The 15316-nt window shown below is 40.5% G+C and overlaps 1 protein-coding gene across 12 annotated transcripts in view; it reads left to right on the top strand.

Annotated features, from left to right (window-relative positions):
• The window catches only part of mef2cb (myocyte enhancer factor 2cb), a 69111-nt gene extending 59424 nt beyond the window's left edge, over positions 1 to 9687 (top strand). For 8 of the 12 annotated variants that reach the window (XM_013914443.1, XM_013914458.1, XM_005722330.1 and 5 more), the window contains 5 exons: positions 3317 to 3489; positions 4076 to 4099; positions 4990 to 5119; positions 5438 to 5573; positions 5870 to 9687. In XM_013914443.1, coding sequence (XP_013769897.1) covers positions 3317 to 3489; positions 4076 to 4099; positions 4990 to 5119; positions 5438 to 5573; positions 5870 to 6218 — 812 coding nt within the window. In that variant the 3' untranslated portion in view covers positions 6219 to 9687. The remainder of the gene's footprint in view (positions 1 to 3316; positions 3490 to 4075; positions 4100 to 4989; positions 5120 to 5437; positions 5574 to 5869) is intronic. The other 4 variants (XM_013914463.1, XM_005722332.1, XM_005722331.1 and 1 more) reach the window with 1 other exon arrangement.
• Positions 9688 to 15316: the final 5629 nt, after the last annotated feature.

The raw sequence follows: 15316 nt of genomic DNA, 5'->3' as shown, positions 1-15316 counted from the left end.
GCACAGTGATGAATATCCACCAATGGTGGAAGCATGTGTGCAAAGGAGAAACAGAGGGGGGAACACAGATGGAAGTGTTCTGCGAACTCGGTCAGCCATTTTAATGATGTTCCTCTAAAATCATCAGTATGAAGTGGCACAGCCACTGTGGCACCTCGAGGACTGTTTTAACACTCCTCTTCTCCCCAGTGTAAGTTTTGATAAGATGATTGTACGAGTGGCCATCTGCCCCGTGTATGTGTCATCAGTCATGTGCCCTAAGTAACATAAGAGGAGCCTTAAGACACACAGAAACACACAACTTCTTTTGTGCTTCTATGAAAGAAATAAAAGAAATACCTCGGCTGTTTCTCTCAGTGCACAAAGATATGCTGCGTTGAGTCATATCTGTACATAATCCAGTGGATTATGCCTGTATATTCAACTGAAACAGATCTGCAAATCAGCCACATGAAACCCAGATGTGGGGGGTATATTCAAATCACAAAAGTTCCCCTGGTGATTCTAGTCCAGTGTAAATAGGACATGTTACTGAAGGGCTGAGTCATCGTAGCTTTCCTATGGAAAGTTTTCATGCCTACATCTAAGCATATGTTTTGATCTGTCAATTTGCATGATGAGAGACAGAACGTGAGTTGAAAGAAAAAAAGAGCACTCAGGAAAGAAGTCCGGATGGAGGCCTCGGCTTGTGAAAACCTTTCCACCTGAATGCGTGCAATTAAGCAAGTGTCATCTGTCCACACGCTTCTCACCAAAGCACAGCGAGGAATTAACAAGAATCTCCTCTCACCTCTCACTCCGCTCGTGCCTTGATTCCTCCTTTAAATGAGTTGCACAGAAGGTACATCTCGAGGACATCTCTGATCGCATTCGTTCAAGTTTTTTTAATAAAAAGGGAACACACACACACGCGCTCACATATAGTAACTGACAAAAGGTCAAGCCGATGAGTGTCTGCTTCAGTTTTGGCAGCATCCTACACCAACTGAACAAGTGTGACACCTTTGTTCAGTTGGAGAATTCAGGGTTGAATGCGCGTTTGGCCAAACCGCAACGGAAGAGTGTGTGTATGGGGAATAGAATGGAGCGCGCCTGTTAGACCACAACAGGACATCAGAAATTTGTTCAGTAACAGTAAAATCTACATGAGTTTAACCACACCTCTCCTTTGTGTGTGCGCTTTGTGTGTGTGTAAGATGGAAAAACACAGAGAGAACACTCTGATGGGGGGATGGATGGGGGGGAGTCTTGTCTGTCACATGTATCTCGAAGTACCCTAGCTAACCATGGAGCCAGATTGTAATCATTCATCTCTGACCTTAGCTATCCCCCCCAACCACACACACACACACACAACTCAGCAATAGCAACAAAAAAAAACCTTATTTATCTGAATCTGAGATCAGATATTGTTCTCCCTACATCGAGTTTAACGCAACAGCCAAAAAGACTCCCTGCTGGGCCGTGTTTAATTTTGGTACTTCCTCTAAACAGTTGACGCCAGCCTGCGCCGCACTTCGACTGCGCAAAATAGTAATAGAGGAGGAGAGTGGAAATGAACTCTGGTTATCATCTGTCTCTTTTGAATGCGTGCGCCCTAAAATCAGGTTGATCACGCTGCAGAATAGAACGATTTGAGTCACAGTTCTCGCTTCATTAGCTTAATTGGCTTGTGATTCTACTTTTGAAGTGCTAAAGGACTGGCCTGTGCCACTCATGATTAAAGTCATCCAGCATATAATTGACTGGACTCCAGCCATCTCCACAGGGTAGCAATACACAGATGTCTGAGTGACTGTCACCAAGATGAAGTCCGTGTCATCTTGACCAAAGTGTGTATTAATGTCTCTCCATTGCTCACTGTCTTTTTGATTCATCTGTACAGAAACAGTGATGTACTTCCTGCTGGGTTATTTACTAAAGTGTGTGTATGTGTGCTGGGAGGGTGTGTGTTATGTGTGTGTGAGATCTCATTCATCTGTCTCCACATGCACCCACTCGATCTCACAAAGGGCCAGCCATGAGAATGAGAGAGCGGGAAAACTGAAGAGGCAGCTGCCTCTTTGCTAATGTGAGACTGACATTGGAACTAAGAGGGTCCAATACAAAACACACATGTGCATCCATATACGCCTGGCTCGTGCAGAAGCAACGTTTCTCACAGAGCCTCAAGTCATACGGCGCCTATAGCGTGAAACATTGCATACAGCAAAACATACAGTGACACACAAAGTCTGCGCTAATATCAGGCATCACGCGTCGGCACACACATCAGCGGCAACAGTAACACAACACTATTTTTCTCGTTTTCTGTCAGGCGGCCTCATTTTCTCTCGCTGCTAGCGGTCGTTTACTCTTCAGATTGTTCAAATTGAGCTTTTGAGACTTTTCATTTCAAAACAACAAAAACCTCGCTCTCAAATTAAACAAAGATCAGCAGGGGAAATTGCCCAGGAAGACATCTGTGACTCATTTTCCCCTGGAGTATATGATTAGGAAATTCATTTATGTCTAACGTATAATTCCTGCCCGTCTTTCAAGTGGGAACGTCCACACAGTGCCCTGTGTTCTACCCCTAGGAAGAGGGAAGGAATGGAAGGGGGGAAAAGCAGTCTGTGGGATTGGGTTAGAAACAAAGACCATGTTGGTTGCAATAAGTCTCCACTTTCAATTTTTTAATGATGTTGCTAGGACTACCTTTCTTCTTTTTTTCTTTTTTTTTTTGAGGGAGAAACTGGTGCTGTATGCTTGACCTTCCACGCTTAGAGGAATCCAGGTCTAGTGACAAGAGAAAGGCACGACTTTTGTCTAGAAGAGCCTCAGAACTGTGTTTAACTACGATTTACCCAATCCCTCTGTGGTCTCGCTACCCAAAATTAGATGTTTCGGTAAGCTTCGCTGGCTGAAACGGGAACAATATAGCCTTCAGTGACGGTAGCAGAGTTTTAGGGTGAGGTGCTGTTGTGTGGGCACTAAAAACTGGTAATGAAGACGAAAACTGCACATCTGCTCTGCCAGCAGTGTGCACCGCTTCCATGAAGCACCATTTACAAGTCTTCTCTTCAGGACGGTGCGCTAATAAATTTCCTACCACAGGAAGTGAAGATGAGGCAGAAACACTGAAAGGGAGTACAAGGTGAAAATGGATTCCTGTAGTTCATAATTAGGTCACACCGTCACGGACAGCAGGAGTTTTGAGATTCATTAAACTTTTGACACAGGTTTAATAACATGTAAGTGCGCCTTCCTAGAAATACCAAAGGAGAACACTGGTGTATTAAATGTTTCTCTGCCTTTTTCCTGTGCTCTCTCTTAGGAAATGGATATGGGAACCACCGCAACTCGCCTGGTCTGCTGGTTTCTCCAGGTGGCATGAACAAGAACATGCAGACTAAGTCTCCCCCACCCATGAACCTGGGCATGAACAACCGCAAACCTGACCTACGTGTGCTCATCCCCCCTGGTGCCAAGAACAACATGCCGTCCATTGTGAGTAGCGGTTGCATCCCTCTCTCAACCTGCTTCCTTTCCTCATCCACTTTCCCTCCTGCATATCCTGCTACCTTTCTAGGGGTGGGGGGTGGGGGGGGGGGTATCCTGTCAGGTTTGGCTGTTATTGTTTATTTCCTTTCATGTCCTCTCTGCTGCTTTCATCCTATCGTATCAGACTTGGGTTGATGAGGTTATGCTTGTGATAAGTGTGACTTACGGTACACGTTTCTCTGATTAGTCTTGGCAGCTTGTTAAACCAAAGCCTTTCTTTAAAATGTACTTTTGGCCCAAGGCTGATATTCTGGCAGTTACGGTGTATCACTTCTGCTGTGTCTGTTTGTGTATGCTGATGCTTCTTCCAAAGGTCCCCCTTATTTCTTTTTCTTCCCTCCTATAAATGAGTGTGTTACGTTAGTAGAGTTACAATAGCTGTTAGCATCCTCTTTTCACATTAGCTCTGCTTCCGTTGGCTCAATTCCAATGCAGCTCCATCCCTAGATCCACGCCTAGCCACCACCACTTGTGTGTGCTCACCTACACTCACTAATTTGAATGTATTACCCTCCCCTTTCAATGCCATCAGTCTGAGGATGTCGATCTGCTATTGGTAAGTCAGACTGCAACTCAAAATCAGAGATTAAAAAAAAAAAAAGAACAACCCTGAAACAGTCGAAACATTCTGAAGCTGTCGAGTTTTCCAGTAAAGAAAAAAACCTCTAAGAAGCATAATGATCCTAGAGCGATGCAGTCCCCTGATACTAACCTCTTAATTTGAATCCAGTTTTGCTTTGACTAAAGGGCTTATTACTGCAAGAAAAGCCATCCTGACTGCAGAGAAACTTTCACCTTTATTGCTGCTGACTCTGCTGAAGGCCTCAGTGTCGCCTCATGCGATGTTTTATGAGGGCACATGGTGCCATCCAGTGGTGTGCCAGAGTAAAAGCAATCTGGCCTTTTTATTTGTGTGTGTGTGTGTGTGTGCGTGTGTGTATCCATTCCTCCCTTTCTTCCTCATATTTTTTTACCTGCATGGAGAATTGTGTGTTGCACATGTGCAACTCACAGGACTGCTCAGAGTGTAGAAATGAAAGGCAACAAAAGAGTACACTTTCATGTTGCATCAAACCTCCATGATTTTCTGACAAACCCTCCCCTCTGCCTCACTAAAGTGCCTTTCCTTTGCCTTTGCTACCCCGCGTTGCCGTGGAAACCGGCGGTGTTACTATAGCGACAGTAGGCCCTCGGAAAAAGGGTGGTAAATGATAGGGTTGGCAGGGTTCAGCCTTGCCGCATGTCAAGTGATTAATTTCTCCAGAAGTTGGCATCACATTCATTCTTTCAGCATCTGTTGAGTGAAAGAAAGAAATGAAAGAAGGAAAAAAAAACTTTCTCGGTTTATTACTTTTTTTGTTTGTTTTGTCTGGAAGTAGATTTTATGTTCTCAAGCCTCTCCCATCTTCCCCTTTTTTCTCTCTGTCTTCTCTTCCTCTGCCACAGAACCAGAGAATAAACAACTCTCAGTCTGCTCAGTCACTGGCCACCCCAGTGGTATCAGTAGCAACTCCTACTCTACCAGGACAAGGCATGGGCGGTTACCCATCTGCCATTTCTACTTCTTATGGTACCGGTACGTTGCCCAGTGTGTCTGTAAACATAGAGTTATTTTGTGCAGTGTGTATAGTTTTGCATTACACGCAAAATGACCCATCAAATCCAAATTTATTTTTAAACTCTGTATTGTGTATACCAAGCTTTTCTTTTCTGTGTGCAAATGGGTGTTATACAGCAATCTAACAGCAGAGGGTGATATTGTCCCACCCAGTGACTTGAACACGTTCATGTCACAGCAGGATTTACCAGAGCTCCAACTTTGTCTTTTTTTCCCTTCATTGAACAAACTATAATGTGAATCTTCCTCTTCTTTTTCATATGTGTTTGCACACAGAGTACTCCCTGAATAGCACAGACCTCTCCTCCCTGTCTGGCTTCAACAGTGGCAGCTCTCTACACCTTGGTTCAATGAGTGGGTGGCAACAGCAACACCTTCAGAACATGCAGCATTCAGCGCTGGGCCAGCTAGGGTGAGTGCACAGAGCTTACTCTGAGGTGTTGTTGGGAAGTGCATGAAGTAACACATGAATTACTCCCAGAGATTTTTTATTTTTTGAAATGCCACACTCATAAATCTACTTTACTGTTCTCAATCTTCACTTGCAATATCGAACACAAGTGACACCTCACTTTTTTTTTTCACGAGTGTGTATGTATGCATGCTGGCATGTGTGTATGTGTGCGTGTTACGAGCTGACTTTTAAAATCACTTTGTTTCTTGCTCTGTAACTCTGTAACCCCTTTGCGTTTCCTTTCCTTCCAACAGAAATTGTTCTAGCTCTCACTTATGTCAGGGTTCAAATCTGTCCCTGCCCTCTGCTCAAAGCCTCCACATCAAGTCCGAACCTGTTTCTCCTCCTAGAGATCGCACCAGCAGCACACCGGGGGGCTACGGTGGCGGGGTGCCACCTCCCCAGAACCCCTCGTCCCGCCAGGACTCGGGACGCTCCCCTGTTGATAGCCTGAGCAGTTGTAGCAGCTCCCATGAGGGCAGCGACCGCGATGAGCACAGGAATGAGTTCCACTCACCTCTGGGACTGGCCCGGCCCGCCCTGGATGAGCGTGAGAGCCCCTCCATCAAACGGGTACGCCTGTCAGAAGGATGGGCGACATGATTGCACTGTCCACTCCTCTGCAGTGCCCCAAGTTGCCCCGAGCTCCCGACAATGCAGCATTACGATGCCCCACAGTCAGCTCCCTCTTCTTCCTCCTCGCACTCGATCTCATGAGTCACTCACCGCCCAACCCCATGGCCTCTCTCCTTTTTTCTCTTTATTGAAGGAAAGCAAAGGGACAACCCTTTCCAAAAATCTGTTTGTAATTTCTTTTCCTTATTTTTTGTTCCTTGTTTTGATTTTGCTGAGTGTGCGTGTGTGTGCGTGTTATACATATTGACATTATATAAAGCAGTTGGGTGTTGTAATGGGGGCTTGGGAGGGTAGTTGTTGTTTGGGATGGGATCTGGGGGTATTTTTGTTGGGGAACTATGCATAAATTGTATTGTGGAAAAAAAAAAGAATCATGTATGCATATATCTTAACACGTGTAACACGTGTCTACAGATGTGCATATCAACAAATACAAAAAAAAAGGTCAGGTACTCTGTTTCATAAAATGTACTTACAATTTGCCCCAGTGCTATATCAGTGAATAGAGACAAAAAAACAACAAAAACAACAACAAAAACAAGATGAGCGTGATTGTGTCCAGTGAAAAACACCTTAGCACTTGAGTTGGACAAACAATACATGTGTACAGTATCAGTTTCATTGCTATAGACCTTCTCTGCAGTTTTACCTTGCAAAAATGTGTGTTAACATTAGATGATGTCATGTTGCAGGTTCAACGTATTTATGTAAATAGCGGGTCAAAGGGGTAAAAGGGCCTGGGGTCAAAAGTCGCCAGACATTACAAGATTTATTTACTCACTAAATGAAAAAGCTATTATGCAACATTTGAAGGATTGTACAGGTAAACGAGAAAACCCGATGCTAGATGTGTGGAACCCTTGATCGTTTTCGTGCTCCCCTTAAAGAACGGAGTGAGGACCACTCTTTGATCTAAGAGCTATGTCGGCGTAATCAAGAAAATCTCTGGATCTAGTATTAACTATTCAGTATTGATAAACAAAAAAAAGAGAAAAAAAACAATTGTACAATACACTTGCTTATATTTTCATATGAAAGGAATAAAATGCAAAGCATTTTTGTGGCTTTTTGTAGTTTCTATAAGCCAGAATGTGTTTTTTGATAGCTTTGCCAATAAGAGATGGATAGTTCACCCAGAGGGGAAATGACAGGGCTTCAAGCCCCAAGCCATGAAAAACAGACTGAGATCCAATGCTTTGCTGAACTGTTTAATCTTTGTAGAGGTTTGTTTTTAAACGTGTATTTCTTATTATATATAATAATGGTAATATTAAGAATCTTTTAAAAAAAAATCTGTGAAATTAACATGCTTGTGTATAGCTTTCTAATATATAAATATATATAATAATGATTTTTTTTGTTGGTTTCTTAGTGAAGTTTCTATGTGCTGTTGCACATGTTGTCTGGTTTGTTTCATTTTAACTCTGAACAGGGCTGTTTGGGCGGGGTGTTTAGACTAACCTTAAAAACCAGCTGGAAAGCATTGCCAGGGTTGAAGCCTGAATGCTGAAAAACCTCATTTCTAGTGGAAAATGTCACGAGGCTGAATCTGGAGACCACACAGAAATAAATGTTGACACGTAACGTACACGATTGTCACACTGATGAGGAAATATGACAAAGCCGGAGTCTCCGAATACATTTTTCTGCATCCGGATATTTCGTTAGGAGTCCAAATTATTATAATTTAATAATCGTAGTCATAAAACATAGATTTGACCTCATCGATTTTGAATACCACCTTCAATTTTCGACCCAGTCTACCTTGTGTTGGAGATGTCGCTCAGACGCAAACTGTAAAATCTTCCTTTGAATCGCATTAACGTAATGCGATTTATGCATCGTGATTAAGTACTCTTGTTTTCAAACCTAATTTAATTCTGTGTCGCTCCAGTCTCGAAAACAGGGTTCCACATCCTTTACCACACTGTCACAGACAGTTCAGCGTAAGACACAAAAAAGAACAAACTGATCATGCTGGTATGGGAGAAGCACAATTGTTTATTCTTGATGAATAGCTTTGATTTTCTCTTTTTTAAACAATGAGACTAGCCACATATCTCTCCGCCTCCCACACCCGTATCTGCTGTCACTTAAGTGTTATGCTATTTCTATGTGCATATTTCATGCAGGATCACTAGGTTGTTACTGTATACAGTCTGTGTAGTCAAATGGGGCAGAGCCTCTATAACAGTGTTTTTCTTCTTCTTCTTTTTTTTAAACTTCAATAGAAAAAAAAAAGGTTGGGAAAAAAATAAACATGATGTTTCAGGCAGCATAAGTGTGGAGAAACCAAAGCCAGTGGCATTTCTGTGTTGTAAAGTCAGCTTTTATTTTCACATTCATATATGGGGGTTTTGTTTTTTTTTTGTTCTTTTGGTTTTGCAAGCATTGAAACAAGATAATAAAAGATTCTGCTTAAATTCACAACTGTTTTCACATTTCACTTTCAGTTAGTTATTGTAGCTTTAGCCATCAAACTGCATTGTCCATAGGAATCGTATTAATTTACCTGCTTTCTTCTTCATTTGTCTCCCTGTGCAGCGTATCGAAAAAGGTTACATGGGGGAAAAAAACAAAAAGGAAAGGAAAAACGCATTTTCTATTTACAATTTGTTACTTAACTCGGAATCATTCAGGCCCGTGTGAAAGCTGTACTTGTTTTTCACTTCATCAATCAACATTACACACTGCTTGCTCGCTGAATAAAATAATGCCAACATGTCCTGACAGTTAATTAGAGTGCTATAGTTTTGACAGTATTTTTAACCAAAGACATGGAGAAAGCTTGTCTTTATATCTTTGATGTTGTTTTTTCTTCTTCTTCTTTCTACGTTTGTTCAATTTGAAGCCAATTTTTTTCTTCATCTGTTGATCAGTTGTTCTTTGTCATTACTATATCAGACTAAATGTTGGTACCTCAAAATTGACCCAAGCAGTACCTCAGCTGATTTTTTGATAAGTCACTTAACGTGCAAAGGGGAGACCATTCACCTGTACAGCCATGTGTAATAACAATTGCTTAAGGTCCCAACATTCACATGCTACGGGACTCTTTGTTGCTCCTCTGTGTTTGTGGTTTATTTAAGTTGTACTCAAAAGCTGAAATTAAAAAAAAAAGAGTAATATGTTAAAATACTTAAAAAGTCAGTCTGTAGTATCAATGTAGCTTGTATAAACCTGATGATGGGGGCGGACGTTTGTAACTAAGGTTTTTTGGAATGCAGGAGCGGCTTTCAGCGGCATAAGCTGGCCTTTGTCGCCACTTGAGACTAAGATGGTATTAAATTAAAATCACATCTCTGTAACTCAAGGGACTTGATTCAGCTGTATGTAGTGAAAACGTATGGGGATGAAATAAAAGTCTCCTCTGCAGGAGGGAAAGGCTATTTGTATTTTGCAGAGATTTCAGTAAAGTTACTGGCTTTCTTAGTTATCCTGATGTGACTTGGTGTGATTTCATTGTGTTTGACTTGTTTCTACATGCATCCCATACAGCGATTGCTTTCATACCATGCAGACTCAAAAAACATATCAACACAAAGAGCTTCCATGAGGAAATGAAGGGACATGGTGCCATAGCAACTTCACTTGCAGATAATTTGTCATCCACATTTTTTTTCAATAGATGCATTTTTATATTTATAATGACAAATAAATAATAATTGTAAAAAAGCAACAGCAACAACATTAATTTAATATTTTAAACAGTTTTTTAACAGTTGGCCTCACAATTACAGTTGCATCGTCTTTCTGAGTAGTAAATCAAACTACATTTAAACATGAGAGCACATGGATCCTAAACAATGCAATCACAGTCGTATGCTCCCACACGACATGAAAAAAGGGAAAGGTTTAGGCCTACTCCTGTCCTACTCGCTTTTTCTTCAATAAAAAAAAGTGGGAAAAAACCAAAACAACTCAGAAGTGTGAATCAAAGAGAGAGTGGACAGCTTATTCTATAAAATACATGACAGTCTTTATTTTTTTCAGCTTTTCTTAGAACAGTTATTTCGCAATGACTGACCCCCAAAATATAGCTTAACTTTATTGTAACAATTATTGGGTTGTGTTGTTATCAAAACGCAAAAAAGGAAGAAATTTTCCTGACTGTTCATGCATTTTTCTGCAGGCAGTACAGGTCTGTATAGCTTACCTGAAAGAATCACTTTTTTCGAATGGAAATGTAATAACATTAGTGAATACCCATACAGACAGGCACACACAGAGAGAGAGAAAAAACAAACGAATTACAGTTTTACAAAAATAAAAAATAAATCCATCGCGAGATTTCGAACATTTTGTAATGCCAAAGATAATCCTTTTGATAGCGTTTTTCTTTTCATTTTTTTTCTTCTATATAAATCTCTCTATTTTTTTTTTAGATATATATAATATATGTCTACCGTCTATATTTTCTTAAGGCCCCTTTTCTATCTTTTCTTGTTAGTCTGAAGTCATTGTTCCTTGAAGTTATCGCTTCTTAACGTTAGCGTTATTTATTTATTTACTTACTACATGCAGAAAAATTGTGAATCGATATGAATAAATATATTTTCCAGGAAGAGAAACGTTGCAGTGGGTTGCTGTGAACATAGGCCTGCCTGTAGGATGGTTTCAGAATTATCGAGAAACTAATTGCATTTAGGTTTCGTTTGCTTTTCTACCGTTGTGTAGTCTACAATTTGGCCGTCGTTTCTTTCGCTGAGAAATATGTTGTTTTTTTTCTTTAATAGGTAACAAGAAATGATACATAAACTTGTCACACGTCATCTATTAATTGCACGTATTTAAAGATGGCAAATCGAAGAAACAGATTCAACACGTTTTGGATATTGTTTTATTTCACAAGTAATTGCTACATCAGCAACATGTCTACATGCATCACTTTAAATATGCTTTAAACAATTATTCACGATCTAAAAGTAACGGAGTTACTCTTTTAAGATCATATATAACAATGAGGCTAATGCTCCGATGTATTCTACTGACTTCTTCACTTGTGCAGACTGGAGCAGGAGTGTGCAGATGCCGGCAAGTAACAGTTTTAATGTTTACAGCATCTTTATTGACACTGTTTCCTAAACGGTCTAAATGTTCACATTTTCTTTCGCCATTACATTAATACCAGACACACTGAAGTGATTTTGAAGAGTTTTCTACCAGTAACGTGTGAAAGAAGGTTTGTAAGGTCACTGCAGACCAAACATAATGAATTATCTATCAAAAATAATATACTGTGACAACAGGTTTCACAGTTTTCAAACTGATGCAATAAACCTGAATCTGCAAACGGGCTGCCACTTTTTTGATAAAAAAAAAACTTTTGGAATTGAAAAAGGGGGGAAAAAACGAATTGTAAAAAATCAGCGCCTTCAGGGTAAATAAATTTAAATAAATAAATTAAAATCAAGACAGCACTTGTACATTTACAGGGTGGGGAAAACAATATCTAAAATACATTCTTAGCTTAAAGCCCAGTTAGGGCTTCAGTTGCTGCTTTTGTAACATTAAAAGTGAAAGAGTTCTGAGGGCATGTGTGTTTCCAGCATCAGGCTTATTTTAAGATCATGAATGTACATTAAATTGCACGCATGACGTTGGATTGCGCAAGTTCAGTGTGGCGTTGGTAGGAACAGGTACTCGTTCAACCTTGTAGGCTGCACACTCGTTCACCGTGAGTACTCAAACTAGAAATCACCACTAGATGTCACCGTTTAGCTGTTTAGTCGATGCCCTCACAACCTGGATCTTCCTCGCCGTCTTTCTCCAAAAGAAGCTGTAGACCAGACCCTGAATGGTCCCGTGTACTCCACCAGCTGCTTCATCCATTTTTCTTTGAGGTAAGTGTAAATACATAATACACTATTTATTATCATTTAATTCTAACAATTACTGCTTAATATCCGATTGTGAAAACAATGATAATGTGTACTCTGTTGCAAAGAAAAGAAAAAAAAAACCAACAACTGTGACATAATAATAATAATAATAATAATAATAATAATAATAATAATAATAATAATAATAATAATACAGTTTTTCTTATTACTATAAGAGAAAAAAAGTTTTTATTTTTGAACACAGCTGCAAGAGAGACCTCGCACTTTTACAGTTTCAGGTATTCAGTTTAAAAAAAGCTTGGCTGGTTCTTTACCTTGGAGGTGTTTCATTACGCCAGTTTCTGAATACCGTTTTCATGTGCCAGACAAAGCGCCCCGGGTCCTCTTACAAACTGCATCGTAGGTTGACGTCTACCCTGGCCTCAAATTGGAAAATAGGCAATATTTTTTATTTTATTTTGTTTATTTATTTATTTTTGTCTTTTCGAAGATCAGTTAATGTTATCTGATCCAAACTGGTTTCGCTCATTGATTTGCTCCCTTTTAAACGAGGATTAAATTCAGCATGTTGAGAACCGAATCACTGCTTCATCTCTGAATAATATTTTTTTATTCCTAAAAACGACATGCCTTTCGATTTTCTGTGCCCCTACTTGAAATCACATTGTCTCATTTGCTGGGGATCTGTTGTCCTGATAAGACCCGAGATCAAGGCTGTATTATCCACGCAAACAAGTGATTTTACCATGAGGAACAGTGGGAATCCACCATGAAGGTGTCTCTTCTATATACAATTCAAATGAGGATGACGGAACAGCGAATTGATCTCCTCCCCAGCTCCGATTACAGAACTGGAAAGTGTAAATGTAAGTTCGTGCCCAGAAACGTAGTGGTCTCCCAATTAAAACGTATAACATCATAAGCTCTTTCTTTTGCTCTGTCGAATTGCGCAGATCCATTTCTTTTTTTCTTTTTCCGTTTTGGTTACACTAAAAGGATAACAAGTAAAATAATAAAAGGTTACATTTGTTTAAAAAAAGAGAAAGCCTCCTTTCCAGACCCTTTACTATAAAAACCTTTCTTCACATCGTCATCATTAAATCACAAAATAACTATTACCGCAAGAATCGTTCATTTTGTTCAGGCTATAGCACCAGAGTGAACACTAAACATTCTTAAAATTGACAACTAATCAATATGCTCAGTTATTTATCATTTCCAACGATAAAGGCCTACGCGTTACATTTTGTTTTTTGGTGATGGTGATGAATACGTGTGTGATGCAACAAAGGATGATGAATGGATTCCCAAATATTCTAATATTTTTTATAACAAGTAATGTTAGGCTGCTTTCTAGTTAGAAGCCACGCATAGGTGTGGTGACGGACTCTTGTGGCTTTGAATATCTTTACGTGAGCCAGCCTGACCATTGGTGTTGAGTCACGAGCAATTTAAGAATAAGGTTCAATGACAAGGGGAGTAGCCATAGGGGCTGCATCTGCTGTGGCTGCTAGAAGAAAGTTTGACCTCCCGGAAAACGTCCTAGCAACTTGATCGAAAAGTGACCTATAACCAAACACAAATTAACAGCAGCAGCAGCAACAGCAGCGCTGGATTATGATAACTTGGAGGTAAGTGGTCAGATTTTTCATTTAAGACCCGTGCGGAAACACAATGAATCATAAAAAGAGGGAAGGAGAGGAGAAAAAAGGTGAAAGCTGCCATGTTTTAACGCATTTCTACTTGGTTTCATATAAACATGTGATCATGTTTGTGGATATTTTTCTCCAAGAGCACTTGCATTCGCGCTCTCGTCCCTGGCGTCAGCTCTGTGCGCGTGCACGGACACTAAGGAGACAGGCTGAGCAATTGCAACCTAAATGTCAGCGCTGCGTCACTGTTTTTTTTTCCTCACAAACGGGACAGCAGACTTTTTAGTTATTACTTTTCGACACTGTCAGTTTCTTGCTCTGAGACAGTCGTATCAGTATCACCTCTAAGCTATCACCTATGCTGAGTGCCCATTGTTTGCCCACCAGAGAGCTCTTTGTTCATGCATGGTGCATTTACGTATTCAAAAGACATCGCCGATTTACATTAAGATCCAGTGTTTTATTTAATTCTTAAGCACACAGTGACGTCGCTATCTTCGCTGTCGGCTTAATATAAGCCAGCATTAGTCAAATAATTTGATTACTGCATTTGAAAAATAAAGGAAATCATCGCTACGAAGGTGCACAGCAGCTCTGCACAGATCTAAACGGTCAAAACATGAGGAAATGCGTCGCAATAAACAGCAAGCAAGAAGTGTGTAATGCAAATCTACCCTCTGAATATGCATCAATATTAAAAATAATACGCACACCAGAGCCAACGGCGTCGGAGAATTGAGAATGGCGGAGCGGGTCGTCTCATTACGCATGGGCGGTTTTCCACGCAGGAGCCTGGGTTCTCCTTCTCTTCATGTTTCCCTTTAATTCTGTCCTGCTCACATTAGGGAAGCTTCTTTGGAAGACAAAACAAAGCTATGTTGGCTTTCAATACGGCAACGCACCAAGAACAGGCTGAGGGGAAATACTCCGACTGCGGCCGGGCGGACTATGTAGTAAGAGGGATTTGCATATTTTGATGCGCTAATTGCCTTGATGTATTTAAATATGGCTGCACGTAGCTGATATGCTTGTCTACGTCATTGAACGTGCCCTCGCTGTTAAACTAAAACGTGAATCCGGTTGAATCTAATGGATACGCCTGCAATTAGGCAAGGGATGGGGCTGGGGTAAGGGGGGTAAATGAGAGAGGATGCTTGGAGCCCCCCCCCCCCCAAACCTTTTTTTCCTTTTTTTTTTTTTTTTTTTTGCATTTTCCGTGTTTCGGTCACATGATGATTTGCTAAAAGAAATGAAAAATAGGCTACGTGGAAATTGTGGCCGGTGGAAATAACAGAGCGGGAAGCCCGAGGCGTTTGCCTGGAAGAAATGGTGTTCTGGCAGGAGGAAAGCCTTTTAACTAGTTTTACTGGGAAATATCGAACAGTATAATATATCCCCCCCACCCACCCCCAAAAAAGAAAAAGAAAAAAGTACGTCTTCACCGAGAGAATTATATAAAGACACTGGCTACTTGTAGGTTACTGACAAGTGGGTCACTTCATTCTAACTTTTTTTTTGTGGTGTAAAAAATCTCTCATCTTTCTTTTCTTTTCACTCTCTCTCCAAGCTG

This window comes from Pundamilia nyererei, unplaced genomic scaffold, assembly GCF_000239375.1.
Source record: "Pundamilia nyererei isolate P.nyererei 1_Seehausen unplaced genomic scaffold, PunNye1.0 scaffold00006, whole genome shotgun sequence".
NCBI lineage: Eukaryota > Metazoa > Chordata > Actinopteri > Cichliformes > Cichlidae > Pundamilia > Pundamilia nyererei.
Note: the sequence above shows the minus strand (reverse complement) of the source record. Positions and strands in the feature narration are given on the sequence as shown.